General features: G+C 43.1%; 1 protein-coding gene across 8 annotated transcripts in view; it reads right to left on the reverse strand.

The window, feature by feature from the left end:
* Positions 1–541: 541 nt before the first annotated feature.
* The window catches only part of CRTC1 (CREB regulated transcription coactivator 1), a 51,336-nt gene continuing 32,875 nt past the window's right edge, over positions 542–19,002 (reverse strand). For 2 of the 8 annotated variants that reach the window (XM_054805330.1, XM_054805329.1), the window contains 4 exons: positions 17,063–17,164; positions 11,836–11,922; positions 10,809–10,989; positions 542–10,094 (listed from right to left, as the gene is read on the reverse strand). In XM_054805330.1, the coding sequence (XP_054661305.1) occupies positions 9,883–10,094; positions 10,809–10,989; positions 11,836–11,922; positions 17,063–17,164 (582 nt within the window). In that variant the 3' untranslated portion in view covers positions 542–9,882. The remainder of the gene's footprint in view (positions 10,095–10,808; positions 10,990–11,835; positions 11,923–17,062; positions 17,165–19,002) is intronic. The other 6 variants (XM_054805334.1, XM_054805332.1, XM_054805333.1 and 3 more) reach the window with 4 other exon arrangements.

Genomic DNA, 19,002 nt, shown 5'->3' on the forward strand with positions numbered 1-19,002 from the left:
AACGTTTTTCCTCCCTGGCTCCACTTACCTCGACGACCAACCTAATGTCAAGATTTACTGTGCTGAAAGCTCCACCCAGTCGTTGAAGCACGCACGTATGACAACCTCATCAGGCAAGTCCCGACATTTACACACTCATTTTCTCTTTCAAAACTCCAACAACTCAGACAGACTCTCCTTACCCCGAAAGCTCCAGAGCTCTGCCGCAGTCCAGAAACGGGACGGAGGCTCTGACTGGAGAAAAGCAGAGACAAGTCATCACACCATCACCAGGAGACCTCAGAGCTCAGGGGCTGCGTCTGGAGATGGTCTTCATTTCAAGACTCAGCACAATGCTTTGCATTTGAGATCAGTCTGCAGTTTCCTCTTGAAGAGTAAGAGTTCAGTTTTCATAGCTGTAAGAAGCCAGCTAGCCAAAATAATTTGATTTAGCTCTTTTTTTTTTTTATAAACACGACCGTTGAAAACACCAATATTTCAGCACAGAAACCCCTTGGTTGAAAAGCAAACAAACAAACGAAACTAAGAAAAAGCTAAGCAGCCAGAGACAAAAACATTTGAACTTTTATTACATTTCATTTACAAATAATGCAAAGATACAAAGACAAAAGCCTTCACACAAAAAAGAAAAGATTGAAAAGAATGTACATTGAGTTGAGCTGCTTTTTCACATCATTTCTCAGATTGCAAACACTTAAAGCCAACTTCAGTTTTCCACTTTACCTATAGAAAAACACAATAAATAAAACTTTTATGTCGCAGGGACAACTTTTCCAGAGTTCCTGTGCCACCAACGCTGTAGCTGAATATAGGATTGCATATATCAGTGAAATAATCCACAAATTAGTTTAATAGAAAAAGTTTAGCTTGTAAAGAACAGTGTATTATACTGTCTCTGAAAATGCATAAATCTGACATTTTTCCCCAAGCTCAATGAACTACATAAAGTTGTTTTTAGCTGCCAGTCTGTGAGAGAAGCTGCCAAAAGCAGCTGTATTTAGTTTTATTAAAATCAAACTTTCCCTTCATGACTACTAATACTAATAACTTCCACCACATCTACAAGGAATCCTTCCACAGGTGGGGGCTCCGTTAGGGTCAGAAGAAAAAGTATCTAAAAGTTCTAATTCCTCCCCAAAATCAAACCTCAATATCTACTGTCTTATTAGTTAACAGCTGACTGAAATACAACATTTTAATTACTACGCTGTATAATGCTGACTGAAGACCGGCGGACACGTATGTGGTACATTTATACACACAGTTACCTTCCGACTGCGTCGATGCTCATGCCATGAATATTCAGGATCCAGTAAGAACGTTTTGTTTAAGCAAGCCCTATACCCCCCCAACATTTTGCCCCATAAATATTATAACTTTTATATTCACCATCTACTTTGCAAGAACGGAAGCTTTACCTATTTATCATCTCGATCTTTAATTCTTAGAAATTCCCAACCTAAGTCGAGTTTCACATTTTCCTTTCAAACAGAGACTCATGACATGAGACATTAGCACGGGTATTGGAGAACCGCTCACTTTTCTGACTGGACAAACAGCCAGAGCAGATTTTGTTGAATTAAAAAACGGCCCTTCGCATGGTATAATTCAACTCGGTTTCTATGAGCAAGTTTAAGCCTGTAGAATTTCTGAAGGAAATGCTGACAACTCCACTACTCCAGTTGCAGGAACCAGTTCTTAAATTAGATGTATAAATGGAGACCTTTCATCCCTTTTTTTCCTAAACCGCGGTATAAAAAAGCTGGATTGAATAATCCATAGAAATGAACTTTACATTTCACTGCACAGATACAGCAGCTCCGAGGCCGAGTGAGATACGGCACAAGCAGAAGTCTCTCCTGAGAGCCCACAGCGCGCGCACGGCGCTCTCCCGGGACATCACCTCCTACTTTGCTCTTTAGAGGATCCCAGACAACCGCCTCCGCACCCAAAGTCCTGCCCTGCTTTCACAGATTTACTCGAGATTCACTACAAACATAAACCTCTTACCGCCAGCTGGGGCCTCACCCAAGGCTTCCCTTCACTGTTAACTCAGTTCTGACAATTTAAGCTTATTGAGGGAAAAACTCCTATTGCACACTGAAGGAAAGAACCAAAAGGCGGATGAATCTGCACAGGTCTCACGCTAATCCTTAAAGATTTAGCAAAATTTGCATCTGGTAGACAATAACGCTCCTGGGGGAGAATACACATTTCCCTGTAACTCTGCATCTTCCTAGTTAAAAATCTCAACCGCAATTAAAAACCTCTCAGCTTACTTGCAGCACAGGGCGCCCTTCGCCAGACGTTAAAGCCTTCTCTGCAGGAGGTTGTAACCATATTCACTACAGAAAACCGGAATGAATCAGAGCTTATAGCCTGGCAAATTTACATCCCATCTATGTGCTGTCACGCAGCGGTTCCACCAGAGAACCAGAGACCAGCAGCCTCAACGTGCCGCGACACGGATCGATCCCGGCAGCGTCTCCCAAAGGAAGGGGTAAACACCGGCTCCGGAGACATTTAACATACGTGAGCAGTTCTGCTCTAGCAGAAGGTTCAGCCCCCTGCAAATGACAAAAGCGAGATTTATTTATCGAAGGATTCTCTCATGTCTAAGGCAGCCCGGGAGATGAAATCAAGGTGCATTCGCGTTGTTTAACTGTGTGTGTGTCCCTCGGCCTCTCGGGGTTTTGAAAACATTGAGCAGAAGAGTCAAATACCATCCGACAGCAACTGCCATCTGCCAGCATGTTCAACACCCACCGGTTCCCAGCGTAGGGAGGCCCGCTTCGTTCTGACTCATCCACTGCACAAAACGAAGAAAAATACTATAAACCAAGAACTCGATCCAACATAGATTAAAACCCAACAATTTTAAGACCGACAGAAGCCGTGCTAACGCAAAGACACCTGGTCACTCAAAGCCAGGGCAGGGCTGCCTGAGCTCCCAGCCTTAACCCAGATTAAGTTCCCTCCTTGAGAAGTTTCTACCACACCGTTACCAGCACGCTAGTCCAAAGGTAGCTCAGGTCTTACTAAAACTGCAATTAAAGCAAACCTCAAGCTCAGGTTTACACTAACGCAGGAAAAGCACCGTCCTTATTGAAAATCGATCTGTTGAAGAGGAGGAATCCTTACAGCAGCTCGGGAAATGCCGTCCCTTCTGCAGACAGACAGAACGGTCAGTTTGCAGCGCAGCCGGTGGAAACGGGTCATTAACATCCCCGCTAAGCGGACTGACCACTCAAGTTATTTTGAATTTCAAGCTCCTTTAATAAAAGGAGACTAGAGCCAGCGACAAATTAAACATCAGCACGTCCTCATTCCAAACCAGACCTCTGCACCATGTGCCCGCCTGCAATGGCAGATCCCAGTTTCCTAAAAACCGAAGGGCCGAGGTTGGCAAGAAAATGCAATTTATCCCTAATCCTGTGCAGTCCTGTACGCGGCTCCCGCAAATCCTATGAGTAGTTTTTCCGCTGGTAGGTTTACTGCTCTTCCCTGAACAAATCAACAGCCATCAGCTGCTGACAGCCGAACTGCTCTTGGTAATCTGCTACCAAGGTCCACCAGGCCTACGGTGACAGCAAACGTCGAGAACTGTCAGCGGTTTTCCCTTTGTCTCTTAAAAAAAAAAAAAAAAAAAAAAAAGGTGTTTCTGCCATGTGGGTTTTCTGCCCTGAATTATGTTGCCTTGAAGCTGAACCAATATACTAAACCGAAACACAATCAACAAAACGGGACCTTTGTACACACCGGAAAACACCAACATGAGATCGCTGTGATTCTCCAGCAAGCAGAAAACGTACATCAGAAAATTCAACATGTAGCATTTGCTTTATTCTCCTGTAGCTACTTAACAGCCAAATTTAAAGTAAAAAGAACAAAGATAAACCAAAACAAGTGTTATTTAGGCGTTTCCCTGCTCACTGCTGTTACGACACGTGCAGCCTTAAAGCAGCGGCAGGTTGAGCTGGTTACGAGGAGGCAGCCGGGGTCGGAATCCAAGCAGGGAGGAAAAGCAGCCGCCCCACTGCCGATGCGACGGCACCGTCCTTCCCAGAACCCAACCGCCAGAGCCACCCGCTTCTCCCCACCGACACACGGCACCCGCCGCCAGCACGGCCCCGCGGTCCCGCACCGACACGTGCGAAGCGCGTCACCGCGACGCTGTTCCCAGACAAAAAACAGGGAGGCAGAAGAGGTTCGCTCTATTTGAAACCCGAGGGGCGAAGGATCTGCACCGACTCTGAGCACCAAACTGCAGGTGGGAACTCAAAGTACCAGGGACAACCAGAATCACGGCGCCAGGGACGTTCCCCCAGTGGCCGCGCGGCATCTGAACCGGAGGAAAGGGGTGCAGGCGCCTGTTCTTGCTCTTTTCTCTTTGGCCTCGTTACCTTCAGAAACCTGCAGCGCTCGGACTGATGCTTCCCGTTTCCCAAGCAGAAAACCTGTGACAGATACAGAGCAGCGGGGGTCTTCTAAACGCACCTGCGCTGCTGCGTGGGCAACGTTAGGATCAGAACCGCAGGACTAGTTTGGGGTAAGGTCGCGTGAGAAGAAATTTCCACGGCCGGTCCAAAAGACGGCGACCGCGTCGAGTTTAACAGAAATCGGGACACACAAGGGTCAGACAAGGTTCCTCAGACTCGCTACACGATTACCGATGTCGGATTGCCACGTAAGACTCAAACCACTCTCAGACGAGCTCCTCCCTACTTGTAGTTAATGTATTAATTACACAGCCGCGTTTTCTTTCTGCACAGATCCTCTACGCTACGGATTTGCTTCCCTTCGTGCTCTCTACTGCAGAGTTTTCCCCAGCTGCCTCTGCGGCAGCCACGGGCCAATTTACTGAAGAAAACAGTAAACGTATTTTACCCCTTTAGGCCTTTATTTTGATAAAATTGGTCAAGCCCACATAAGGCAATATACACCACAGGTAAAACCACCCCCCTCCCCCCCAACAAAATAATAAAATAAATAACACAAATGAAGATAGTACGTAATGTAGTGTTTTGTTTTGCAGTATAGAAATTCCACACAATGATTCTGTTTAAAAAGGTAAAAATGATTTATAATACACAGTTATAATGTCATCATGGTGCCCGCATAGAAAACTGACATGCAATCCATGCCTACACTGCGCAGTATAAATAATATGCAACTAAAAATACAAAGAACAGGAACACTACAAATTGGTTTGGGTTTTGGTTTTTGGTTTTTTTTTAGCTTTTTTGTTTTTTAAAAAGAACAGACACATGTAACAAACGCTACCTGCGCTTTCACATTGCCATCACAGTGACGGGGGTTCCATTTTTCAGAGGAATAAACGCTTTTTTTTTTTTTTTTTGCCTTTTTTTTTTCCCCGAAAGCACAGCGTACATTGGAACCTACGGGACGACGAGGGGGCTTTCCTCTTCCTTCTTGTACAGAGGGGGTTTCCAGGGTGAGTACCATGCTCATTAAGGGACAGATCTCAAGCCTTAATTATTAATTCTACAGAAATCCAAGCTTTTACAAACAAGCACAGTCAAGACCTTATTTTTGAGGGAAGTTTAAGCAATTCTGTCAGTTATCAGATGCTGCTTTTACGCAAACTCAGAGGGCAGCTTTCTTTTCATCCATAAGCGTTCTTGTTGCATGGGTTCGCGCCAGGGTTTTTCTCAGGCACACTTGTTTAAAGAAAACCCAATTAAACTTAAAATAAGGTAGTGAAATGTACAAATAATTAACAATTTCTTAAATTATTTTGCAGCCTCTTTCTGGAAACCTTTTTCCCTCTTTTAAAAAAAAAAATAAAAAGGAAAAAAACAACCCAAAGGTTCTCTGTACAGGGAAGGTTTTGCACAGTTACAGACCGCTGGCAAAGTGTTCACTGACATGCAGAAGCAGGTTCGGTGCTGCCGCGGTCAGTCACGCATGCGGCAGAGGGACCGGAACTCGGCCCGTGCGGGTTCGTTTGACCAAGGATGCAGCAGACTATGTACAATGACAAGAGCCTCCCCCCTCCCGCCCGCCTGCGCTGCAACCAACAGCGGAGTTCTGGTTTGCTTTTGAAAAATCACAGTATTTTACAGACTGAAGGTTTATTCCTATTATTTCCCCATTGTATTGGCAGATGCAACAGTCTCGCTTGGGAACTTTTTTTTTTTTAATGTATATATATATATATATATAAAAACACATGTAGGGAGGGGTAGGGTTCACTCAGCAGGTATGTTTGGACAGTAACCCTTTGAGACACCAGACAGTTTCAACATCATTTAACTGAAAAAGTTATAAATAATACTACTTCTGGTTGGTTGGGTTTTTTTTTTTTAGTGATCTTTTTTCTTCCCGCCCTCGTCCATCCCTGGACGGGAAGGACCAGCCGCTCCGGACAGCTCTCGCCCTTACGTGCACAATTTAAAATGAAAACGCTAGTAGATTTTCAAATGAAATCAGATTACTTGTTCCAAAAACACTGGGGAACTGCTCCACGCTTAGATCTGACAACTTAATAGATTGGTTTTGCTTTAAAAAATCAGCCTTATGCACACACAACGTTACAAAAACATAAATTTTAAGGGGAGAGGGGGAAAAAAAAAAATCCCTCTCACTGTTCAGCTCCTACATGATGCTGTCAAGAAACCGGCCCCCCCGGGAAGCAAAATGCAAGAGCTGTTGAAATAACTGCTCCGGTTCTCAAAGGGTCGGGACTAAAAGCAGCTTTTGCCTGCCCGCTACCGGGGCTTACGAGATGAAGCACATCTTGTCATCCAGAGCCGTCATCTGCTTCCCACGATGACTTCATCCGCCTCCTTCCTACTCCCAAAGCACCCTTCTCCATTTGCCCCGCACGAAAGGAACAAAACCTGGATTTCTCTCAACTAGATGGTCCCTAATTTTGACAGTTGCATCCAGACATGTTATTTCTTAAATTAAGGCCATTTTAAATGTCTACTTACAAGTCTAATAAACAAGATCTCTTATATACACATGTAGTTTAAAAAAAATTAGAAGGTAGCATTTAGCAACAGCTCCCTGTAAAAGTCTCCAGTGAGGAATCTCATCTCCTACTTGGATGCTTCATTCGGAAGTGACTCTGGTTTTAAAAAAATAAATCACAAACAAGAATTTACACGTTGAACAAGAGCGCAATACAGGCAGAAATCCCATCAAGGAACTACGTGAACTGCAAGAAGCGTATTCGACTCACACTGTACCTGTGGCTGTTTCAAAGCAAAGGATCCGAGTCCCCTATGCCCAAATTACTCCCGTTCTTTTAGGGTATCCTCCTGTCTGAAGCTACCTTTGTTTTGGTTTTTTCCCTCCTTAAATTGAAAAAGCATTAGCAATCTGAAATAAGCAGACACCAGGAGTTAACACATACTATCAGGCTTAAATCCTGACACACACAAAAAAGATGCAGGATAACCTTTCAGTTGCGTGGCAAGGAACAAAAAAGACACACGCCAGCTAAGAGATTGAAAGAAAAAAAAACCCAACATTTTTTAGTGCAAATGGTCAACGAATGGCACAAATGTGAGCAAACACGCACCCAGGTTAGAGAGATCCCAACAATGATTCTGCTCAGCAGTGTTTGCACAAGTCCCAGGACGGCATCCCACCGATTTCTGGAAGCACACAGAAACCTAGTATAACTCATTAAGAGAAGGCCAGCTCCTCTGCCGACCTTCATCACCGCTTGCTGAAAACAGCAAGGAAAAAGGAAAAAAAAAATTTTTTTTCGAGGGGAACAGGACGGGAAGAAGTGCTGAAGGTTGGATTTGGGTTTGGTTTTGGTTGAAAGTCATGACGTCTGAGAAAGAACAGACATGTTTTTAGAGAAAAAAGAAATCCAGCTGATGCAGACCAAGTCGAAAGAGCAGACGTGGAACTACCATGCCGGAGGGGGGGATCAACAAAACACAACTCATCTTGAAATGAAAACTCAACCGGCTCTTTTATTGAGGCTCTATTGAACAAAAATAGGTGTGGATGTTCAACCCCTACCACATGGAAATGCTTTCCTCTAGCAGGTAGTGGTTCAGCTCACGTTCGGGCTGTTAGGCGCAACGTCGCTTTTAATTTGTTAATAAGACTCAAACATTAATTCGTAACTTCTACTGAAGAGAAGGGTCAGGTACTTCTAGGTTCTGTTACTGTGCAGACTATAGTGTAACGAAGGCAGCGGTTTAACAATAAGCCCGTTGGGCTCTTGATCGATCTTTAAACGCCTTTTTAAATTTGGGAAGAGTCCCAAGTCCAGAGATCTGGGAACCATCATCAATCCAGCCATGACACGTAGGTGGCATCACCCATTTGGAGTCAATGGGCGGCCTGTGGTTTGGGGTCGGGTTGGTTTTTAATTTGCCATTGATAAAGTGTCATTCACCGGTCCGTTATACTGCAGCGCAGAATATTAACAAGGACTAACAGAAATAGTCTATTATAAATTTAACAGAATCTCAACATTTTTGAGGGTACAGTGCTATTCACTGGAGCAAGCTATTTTTTTCCCCAGGGTGAAAGAAGGAATATCTAAGTTCCTGCCACCCTATTTTGACTATATAAAAGGAAAACATCTAGACTTGCCTTAGGCTTCCTTACTTCCGCTCAACATCTGTTTAAAATTCCAGTTAGTTAAAAATACCTATATATATAATATATATATAATATATTTCTGGAATAAAAACACAAAAAAGATGTACTGTACAAGTATTATGTAGAGTGCTTCAATTGGCTGTATGTAGTTTAGCTACTTTCCTAATATCCAAATACTTAAATAAAAAAAAAACCAACACAACCAAAAAGATCATAAATAATGGTAACAGAATAAGTAATGAATAAGAATAAAAAATAAAAAATAGTCATCATGATTTGAGCCAGGCATTGCTATAGAAATGCCCTTCCTGTTGCCCAGGAATCTCTCACAAAGGAAAATTAGAAACATGCTCTGCAGGTTAGTCTCCTATATTCTTTTAGCTGCTTTAAAATGTTCTGATCCTTCCTCCATGCTAATCAAGTAATGAATTATAGTACTTTTTTGTGTGCTCAGAAATGCTATATATATATGTATACATATATTTATAAATATATATATTACATATATATTTAAAAAAAAAAAAAAAAAGCTTTGAAAATAGTGTTTACAGTTGCCTTTTTTGACTAGCTGGCTACAAAAGGCCATTGGGCTGCCAGGCTGCTTTTTCTGCTTTGCCAAGTGGGCGAGTTTGCTCGGGGCACGAGAAGGGGCAGTGGGTGCAGGACGACAGTCAAGGAACCAAAACCTGAAAACAAACACGGCAGATCCATAAAGGAAGAAGCGTTTTACTCTACAAAGCAGCTGTCACAAAGCAGAGTCAAAACGGCCGAAGCTCCCCCAGCCCCTCCCGGAGGGTGGCAACACAGATTTGCTTTCGAATCGGTGTAGGGGGGGAAAGGGGGAGCCGTAATCTGCACTTCCCCCCTCCCCGTCTCAAACAGCAGCCAACAATTTGGTACATTAGAAAGAATCTCTTTACCCTCAGCTCTGAACCTGCCTCGCCTGCCCCAAACCGCCCCCTTTCTAGTGCAAAGGATAAATCGACAACTTAACGCTGGAGCTTTGGTGGGGGGGAAGGGGGGGCTCTGGAGAGGAAAAGGCTGATGGAAACTCCTTACTCATTAATGGCAATGAGTGGAAAAAGGGGTGAAATACGGCGCGACAGGGAGTAGGGGTCTGCAGCGCTGCAAGCTTAGAACGACAAGCTTTACTCATTGTACACGTTGTACAGGACAGAGCTACCGCTCTCAGCAGCTCCTGTTCTGACACGACTGACCCATCGGACTCTCCAGTTCGGCTGGGCGCCAGGAACAAGCGTCATTCCCACGCTCCTGGTGTCCAACGCTTCACAGCCGGTCCATCCTGAACGTGTCCTCTGTGGCGGGGTCAGTGAGGACCATGTCTGGGTCGTTCAGCATGTGCAGTCCATCCAAGGTTAAAGGGTCAATTTTGAGTTCATCCAGAGGGAACTGGGAATCCGTGTCAAAGCTGACGTCTCCCACTCCTGCCAAAGAGCTGGTCAGTTCTTTTGATAAGCTGGGAGGAGATTCTCCTGTCACTGCAGGGAAGAGGAAGAGAAAGATGTCAGTAGGACTGAGCAGATACATATTCTCCAGGCGGATGAGTCAGAAAACAGCTTGCAAAAATTCTGGAGTAATTTATGGAACTAAGTTCAGATGGGAAACTTCTATCCTCATCTCCAGCTGGATGAGTTGCACGTCTGTCAGAGCACCTCAAAGCCTAACACAAACCAAAATCCATATATACACATTTGTGGGGTCACTTCAGTCTCTCTTCTCCCTTCAGTTTACAAGCAACCACCTTAATTTACATGACTCTAATCAGCAAGTCCTTGGCTGAAATATGGACTGAACCACAGTTTTCTCAGTGACCTGTGCACAAATTGTTTCCAAACGTCCAACTGTGACCAGATTCGCTACCGTATGTGACACTAAAAAAATCCTTTGCTGGTAAGCTGGACCAGAGCAGCAGAGGAAGAAGTTGGGCTTTCGCCTCTTCTCCCTCGCTGAGTAAATTCAGAGGCGGGGAAAGTCTGTAAGACAACTAGTGCTGCTGGTGCTGCTCTACCCGTTTGCTGGGATTAACGAGAGCCGTCAGGCTCCCCGGCACTGGGGGAACACAAACATCTACACAAGGTGAAACAAAACCTTCAAAGGCAACAACACCCTTTTCCTTCCTTGGCTCACTTCTAACATCGCACCACGAAGTAGAAACACCGACACGGGGATGGTTTTACTTGTGATTTTCTTACCTGTAAGAATGATGTTGGGGATGTTTCCATGGCTGGAGTAATTCAGCTGCTGCGAGTCCTGCAAGCTGCCATGACTGCCGGTAAGTCCCATCATGGCTGCCTGGGAGTAGTTAAGGGTGGAACAAGGGCTGTACAGGCTGTTGGAACTAATGGCGTTTTCTATCATATTAAACTGTTCAAGCTGAAGACCAAGGCACAAAGGAATTATTACTTCTAACCATCAGGAAATACAGCAAAACAACTTACAAAGCTCAAGGACGGGAAGTAATGTTGAAAGAGACAGGCAAACAAATTCATCTTTAGGTTCCGTTGATCAAAATGCGGTCTATTCTCACTTAACTTTCCAGAATAGTTTAATGCCAAATTCAGAGTGGGGGGGAATGAGGAGAGGGGGGATGCAAAAATAAAATTGTTGCTTTCGATATTAAGAACAAAAGAAAAGGCAGCTTTAAAACAAAGTAAAAAACCCCCATAATTCATGCTACTAACTCAGGTATCTGCCCATCAAGCATTGCCTCTCAGAAGCGGTCACTGTTTTTCCTGCTACCAGAGCAGATTTCACGGTGGAAGGAGTCCGTGCACCGGTTGGCCAAACTAAGGGAGGCACGGATGGGTCTGCTGGCTAGGTTTGGTACCATGCACGAGCTGTTTGCCAAATTCAGGAGTAAATATTGTTACCACCTACAAGTGAATCCTTCCCAAATGCAACTACGGCCAGAGATGTGGGGTGTTTTTTAAATTTATTTTCATTATTTTTAATCCAATAAACTTGGCAGAACACCTTTAAAACCATCTGCTACAATGGCTAAGAGGAGGGAAGGGGAAGGAAGAGTGGAAGGGGAAGAAAAAAAAAACCAAAAACAAACAGAAGAAAAGAAATCCCCGAGTATTGCAAACTCAAAATAACAGAAGTAAAACTATACGGACAAAATGTGATCTCACATAAAATAATCAGAAGTTGAGCTATATTTATTTTAAGCTGAAAGTGGCCGAAATATAGCTGAAAATCTGAGATGAATTTGCTCACCTGATGGGATAGGGCATTAGCCTGCCTAGCTGTCATCTGCTGATCATAATAGGAGTCACCAAATACACTCCCCAGAATGGAAGAATGCTGAAAACAAAACAGAGTCTTTATGGTGCAAAAATCTCACAAACAGACGTACCCACGGCGTGAGAGTGTCTCGAGCCTTCCGACCAATTCTTCTCAAAGTTAGTTAGCAGCACCCGTTATTACGAACCACCACTAACCATCAGCAAATTCGTAAAACGTTCAGTAATGCCCTCCGACACGCGAATCCTTCCGTGTTACGCTGCCTTTCAGTAAGCACAAAAATACAGTCAAGTAAACCAAACAAACTTCCTCACGGAGGACGTACAACACATAAAACTTCTGATTTATGCATACAGACGAGTGCACTAGGTAACACAAGAGATAAAAATCACTCTGCAACTTCAGCTTTTTTGTGAACTACTATTTTTTTTTATGTGAAAGACAAACCCCACACTGAATTAAACTGCGCATTAAATGGTGACTAGCTCACAATCTCTGCAACCTCGTGTTCACAGAACAGCCAGGTTCACCGAGACAACAACGTGCCAAAATAAAACTGACATTTTAAAGTCATTTCACTTTAGCTGCAGATCAGAAAAGTTAATGAGAAAGCCCGGTAAAGCATTTTATCAGCAGTTCGAAGGCAAGAATCTCAGGAAGAATTCCTCAGCCTTGATAATTTTACTGTCCCTTCTAGCACGACAAGCATTTATCAGTTATTCCCCATCACTTATCAATTATTCTAAAAGTGACCAAGAATTTGAGGTCACTGTTTTAATATTATTCAGTACTGTCTCAAAGAATTGTCAGATATAAAAGAAATCACAGAGAGATCGCTTCTTATTTAAAACTGTCACAAATTCTGATACTCCAGCTGGGGGGAAAAAAAAAAATCTACTGACAAAGAGAGCACCTATAAAAGATGGTGTCTCTGAAAGACAATTTGCATGGAGAGTTTGTATCAAACGTGGGAAAAAAATTCAGTACCCTGCATAGCATTTTCCAGCTGTTTTATCTACGCATTTAAAAAGGAAGGCTACAAATTTTCTCCTTAGAAACCTAATCAGCATGTGAAATTAAGCAAAAGCCCAGGAAATATCAGACTACCACAGTTAAAAGCACTGACCGCAGCCAAAGATTAAGGTACTCCAAAACCACAGGATGATGTCCACTACAGTGAACGTCAAAGTTTCAGCAAACATCACATTCTAAACAGTCTCCCTCCTACATCAGGAGCGTATCTCAGCGCAGCTTCTTTGCAGGTTGCATGCAAGGAAAAGAATGGAAATCTTGCATTAAAAAACCCACATCATCTGAATTGCCCACAACGTCCATGAAAGGGGACTATCAGGACAGAAGCAACCATATATTCTTTGTAAAGCAAACAAAAACCTTCGCACCTTGAACCAGAATCCTCGGCTATCACATTACATGGATGCTTTTGGATAAAAGCGGCATCAAGGGAAGAATTCACAGCCTGAGAACGAGACTCCGTGGGGGAAGGTGGCCGAAAATTCAACACATGCTGCGTGTGCTGCTCAACTCCTCGCCGAGCAGATCCCGTCCGATCCAAGAACTGCTCCGAGCATCACTGCAAAGCTCTTCCCACCCGCTGCATGCGAGGGCACGGGTACGATTTGAATGCGCTTGGAGGAGAGAGAAATTTGCCGCAGAACAGCGCTGCTGGATAACGTCAGGGCCCTGGAAACACAAGGACCTCCACGGTGCTGCATTTAAAGCATGATACTGGCAGAGTCAGACACCTGCCTCCAAATCTTTGTCAGAGAAGATCATAACGGTAACTTCTCAGTAAGAAATGGTTTAACGAAACGAAGCCAGCTCATCCTCGAGACTGATTAAATAGAGCCTGAGCCAAGAATAGGGTTTTACGGACAAAAATAACATTTTGATTCCCTTTCCTGGGCATTTATGATCTGTCACAGCAAGGAGCACAGAACAATAATGACATCTTTGCAGCTTAACACCCTACTTGATGCCCTCCTTAGAAGCAGATAAAAATGGAAAATGGTTGTAATTGGAACCAGTCTTCCAATTTATCATCCGGTCCTCAAAACTACAGTGGCTGCTCTCTCTCTCACATGAGACAGGGCTACGAGGAAGTTATCAAACATCACAAGCAAGAGCCACGTTATAACTGATAAGAACAAAAGCAAAGCACTACTTAAATTTAAAATAAACCCCACACTTTTCTATAAACCACTGGTATCTTACTTGCTGCCCAGTCACACTTTGCTCAACTACTCAAACTTCACATTATTCAACCTGTTACTTTCTGGTTTAATGGAGTCAGGACACAGAGCTAACCCAAACAAGCAGATCAGGACCAGCCAAGCTTAACTCCATCGTGGAAAACTGTTCTCATCTTAAGCAGCAGGCCTGGCTTCAGAACCATGTGATGCTTTATAACGATTTCTAATGACAAATTTGCACTTCAGGGTGTCACATCCTCGACGTGAATCAAAGCCAGTTTGGACCGGCACTAGAAATACAATTGCATTCCAGAGCTCCAAAGAGGATCAAGATTTTTTTTTTCCTTTAACTTCTGACACTTCATTTTTACAGGGGCTTTTCAGAAGTAGGACTAAACCTGAAATCTTTGCGTTCCACTATGCATTGTTCCCATCCTAAAAAGTTTGGGCAAGATGAAAAATAATAAACAGGAGACCAAAATCTATTTGTGCAAGTCTACGTTTGTAACTCCTAACAAAACATACAAGCCCGTATTTATTCCTCAGCTCTGAAGTATACCGGTTATTACATCTGTAAGCACTGAAACTCCCAAAGGAAATCAACTGGAAATGTCATTACTTCAACACTTCAGTCCTAAAATAATTTATTGACAACTCTGTGAAAAAACATCTTGCTAACACCATCTCCTCCAGAAACACTAGATGAGGTCTGTTTTGTCAACAGTACATCTTCTTGGGTTAATGATGTGGTGACTGCAAGGAAAAAAAAAAAAACCAAACCCAAGCCACAAAACCCCTGGCTTAAATTATTAATCTAAAAATACATACCATATTATCCAGTACACAGCCATTCTACTAAAAAAAAGCAGATTTCTATCTAATTGGAGCAGTATGCCAGGTGTTAGAGGAGAAAAGCGAAGTAGTAATAAACAAGCCATTGTCAATGAAAAGCCATGCAAACATAAAGCTGAGAACTACAAGCAGAGCTTTTCAATTCATGTTTGAACAGGAAGACCTTCATATAACAAACACCACAGCTAAAACACAAGAGCAAATAGATTTGGAGATGTGGAAAGATGAAAAATAACTTCTGGTGAATGAACCGTTACGTGATAAAAATCAAACCACAGATTGCTATTTTTAGAGCGTGTCACTCATCATACTGATACCCTACAGAACAATTTAACCTAAAATTAATCAGAGAAACAGGAGCAAGTGGGGGACGCCTACCCGGTCACACCTACTTTATTCCACTCTTGTCAGGCAGCGCCAGACTGGTCCACAACGGGCACGTTCTGCTGTTGGAACCTGCCTGCCTTGACTCTCGGCAGATTACCTACAGCCTAACGGATCCTGCTATTTGGGAGCTGCCCCCATAATCACAACCGACCCAAATTTTTCTTCCGAACTGTTTTTTCTTCCCCCATTGCTTCATCTCCATGCTTAATATTTGCAACCACCACCACAGACTGCTCCCTCACCACTACTAGCTTTTTGGTTCATCGATGGAGGCAGGAAAGCTGTCTCATTTTTAATTTAGCAAAACACAAAGAATTATGTGGGTATTTTTAAGAGGCCAATACTAAAGTAAGCAATATTAATAAACTCTCTTCCTTTCACGCGGAGTTATGGTGTCCCACTTGAAAACAGCAAAACCTGAGCAAGCGTTTACGGGATAAAACAGGCCCAGTAGGAAAAATTATAGTTGAGTGCTTGCTGCACTCCAGTACTTTGGACTGACCAGTGGCAACAAGGCTGTGGATGAAACCAGGAAAGTGTTATCTGAGAAGTCAAGGGGGAAAGAAAATCAACGCAAAAAATCAAAATCAGATGCACTGCCCAAATGAGAACTGGGCCTGAGAGTTGCAGCAAGACTGGCAACAGCTTTGCTCTACATGACAGCCTGGAGGACTAAGTGTTTGTTTTCTTTGAGCCACACACAGAACACAGCAGAACTGGCAGAAGCAGGCAGAAGAGAGAGAAGTTAAGCAATTAAGCAAGGGTTAAGAAAATCCAGACAGTCCTGACACTCGGATCTAGTACTGAGCTTACCAGTGACCTGTCTCTGGCTAATGGCAAGGAGAGACGAAGCTTCTGCTTTGGAACCATGAAGGGGCAGCACTTATTTAGAAAGGATCCTCCTTACAGCCTTAAACGTTAAACGATGAAACAGAAAATGTATTTTCAGACTCCGTTGTGATGCTCTGTAAGAATTTCCTGCACCTCATTTCTACAGGGGGGTTTAGGAAAAGGGCAGCCATGTGGAGCTGGTTTAGCAGCACCAGATTATTTCCGTACTGAAAATGCCCTCACTGCCCTACATGGGGGCAACCCCAAAGACTGCCTTGTTTTTAACTGTCTTGCTGCTGGCGGATAAAAATTCCCCTTCATAGGATTACACACACCCCCAGCCACGACTTGTGTATAGGATGTGGCTGCACAAGTATATACACACACAGGAAGAAAAACCAGCTAGCATGCAAGAAAGCGTGTTTACTAACCCATTACTTGCAAGCCACAAGATACAATTGCTAATTTTAAGATCATTTCCCCCAGTGTTTTATTTCTTTCCCATGTAAAAAGAAGGTCCTGATGTAAATGCATTTGGCCACACAAGGGTATTTAGTGCCCCAGGAGTTATCCTGCTGCAGGAGGCACTTCAGTTTCCCCCCCTCTCTCCCCTGCCCTCCCAGCCTTATCCATCAGCTCCTACATGATATTGCTAATTGAAAGGGGTCTACCTGGAGGTTCTGTCCACGGTACACCCCCATGAGTATTAATAGGGTTCAAATAGTAGTTTTGATCAATAAAAAGGCAATTCACCAGCTATTGAAAAACTCTGGAACTGAATGAAACTGCAAACAAGATGAGACATCAGTAATGCATGAAGCACATACAATTACAGTGAGACAACTATGGGTCAGTAATGGAGAGACTCAACTAAAAACAAACACAAGAAGCAAGGCCTGTGGAAGCACAGAGTCCCTTACTTGAGGGGAGCTGCCAGGAGAGAAGCCTTGATTGGAGACAGGAGAGGTGGGAGACTGGTTGGCTGGGGACCCAGCATTACTGCGGTACTGCTGGAGTGAAGCCTACAGAACAACACAGAATTAAAGACCATGGGATTGATGGAAAGCTGGAAAGTTATAAATTTCTGGTGTATACAGCTCGAGGAAGCTGGGAGAAACCATCCTCTTCAGCAATTCTTGGCTACGTATGAAGACATGATTACTGTGAACAATGCCGCAAAAAAGGACAGAGTTAAGATATCAGCATGGTATGGTCTCATCTGACTGAACGGCTGAGAGCAGCGCAGTGCTGTTGTATAAGCAAAACTCTTGAAATATTTTCTCCCTGTTCTCAGTTATGCTCAATTGAAAAAAAAAAAAAAAAAATCTGGTCAGCCAATGATTTAGGGAAAAGAAGTCTTGAAAGCTGGGAATAACTCAAAAGTAATGTAATTTATTCTTGAATTCAACTGCCATACCCACACATTCTTAACCTGTGTTTACATTGCTCTGGAAATCCTTCTTGTATTACTCTGCCTAGTCTCAAACAGCCTGGGTGTGCTACCGAGACTGAAGTGTATAACCATGCAGACTGAAATCCTTCTCAAAGCTGCATTTCGCCCCAGGGCGTGGAACAGACCACGTCTGAAAATTCACACTGTGCTTTGCAGGCCTGTATCAGTAACATTTACGTTGTTCTCAGTCGCCTTGAGAACACATCTTCAAAGATTTACCTTTTTTTGGTCAAAAAGAACCCTGGATTTGAACAAATTAATAATCTTAGTGGCATTTAAATAGAATGTTGCGCTAATTAACATTAGTAGTAAGTATAGCTCTTCTCATTATACTTCCTTTGGAAATTAACAGATGATTGAGGAAAACCTGCAATCCAGTAGTTCTAAGAAAAGGAGTAATTTAATCAGATAGCTTTGCAGTGTGGCAGAATGCTGTCTGACACCCAGTTCTGCAAATCTCCAGAAAGTATGTCTTAACCCTTTTTGCTATGCATTGCTACTTATGCGCTTTAAGCAGACATCCAAACTACAGCAAAATTAATTTCAGTATTGCTTTACAAAAACTGCCTAATAGTTGTCAGTGAGAGTGTAACACAGCCCAAATGGCTTTCTGATAAACTAGCTTTAAATTTATGTTTATTTATGAATTATTTCAGTTGCTTTAAAAGATAAGCACAGCACCCTAAAAGTTAAGGTCATAAAGAAGTTTAGGATGAGGAAAGCAACACAGAAAGCAAAGAATGAAAATCAGAATCATCTGTACTGGCAACAACGTGAGCATTAGAATCAAAAACCTGGGACACATTTTGAGTGGGTCGGTATCCTTTCCACTGCTGGATTTGTCCTTCCCTTTTCCCCTTCCAACCCTGAAAGGGAAGCAGCTTCTTTCAAGAAGCACTTAGCACCAACTGTTAAAAATTTCATCCACAAATTAAATCCACAATCAAGTGCTGCTAGATCAATAGACAATGATTTCTTCTCATTCTCAAACCAGGTACTGTCACTACAACACTGCCAGGAGGACACAACAGGTTGGACAACCAAGATCCTGCAGAGAACGAGCTGTGACGTTCTTCCCTCGCTAGCCTCTAACCCTCATCTTGCTCTGCATTTTGGGTTTTCATATGCAGAGAGAGAGACCCAACATTTTGTAACAGACCACGTTAAAAGAAGCAAGAAAAGAAATCTGTCCATAAATCATAGCTATATATACATATACACTCCATTTCTCCTCGGCATCTGAATGCAGGCACAAATCCCATATTTGAAGATAACAATGTATGCTTTACAATTCCTTAAAATGAAAGGGTTCTAAATATAGAAAGCATAGAAAATACCCGGTTATCTCCAACTTTTGGAAAATGCTTGTTAGCAGGTTTCTTTATCAAAGTTCTGTTAATTCCTCCA

Source organism: Grus americana, chromosome 28 (assembly GCF_028858705.1).
Source record: "Grus americana isolate bGruAme1 chromosome 28, bGruAme1.mat, whole genome shotgun sequence".
Classification (NCBI taxonomy): domain Eukaryota; kingdom Metazoa; phylum Chordata; class Aves; order Gruiformes; family Gruidae; genus Grus; species Grus americana.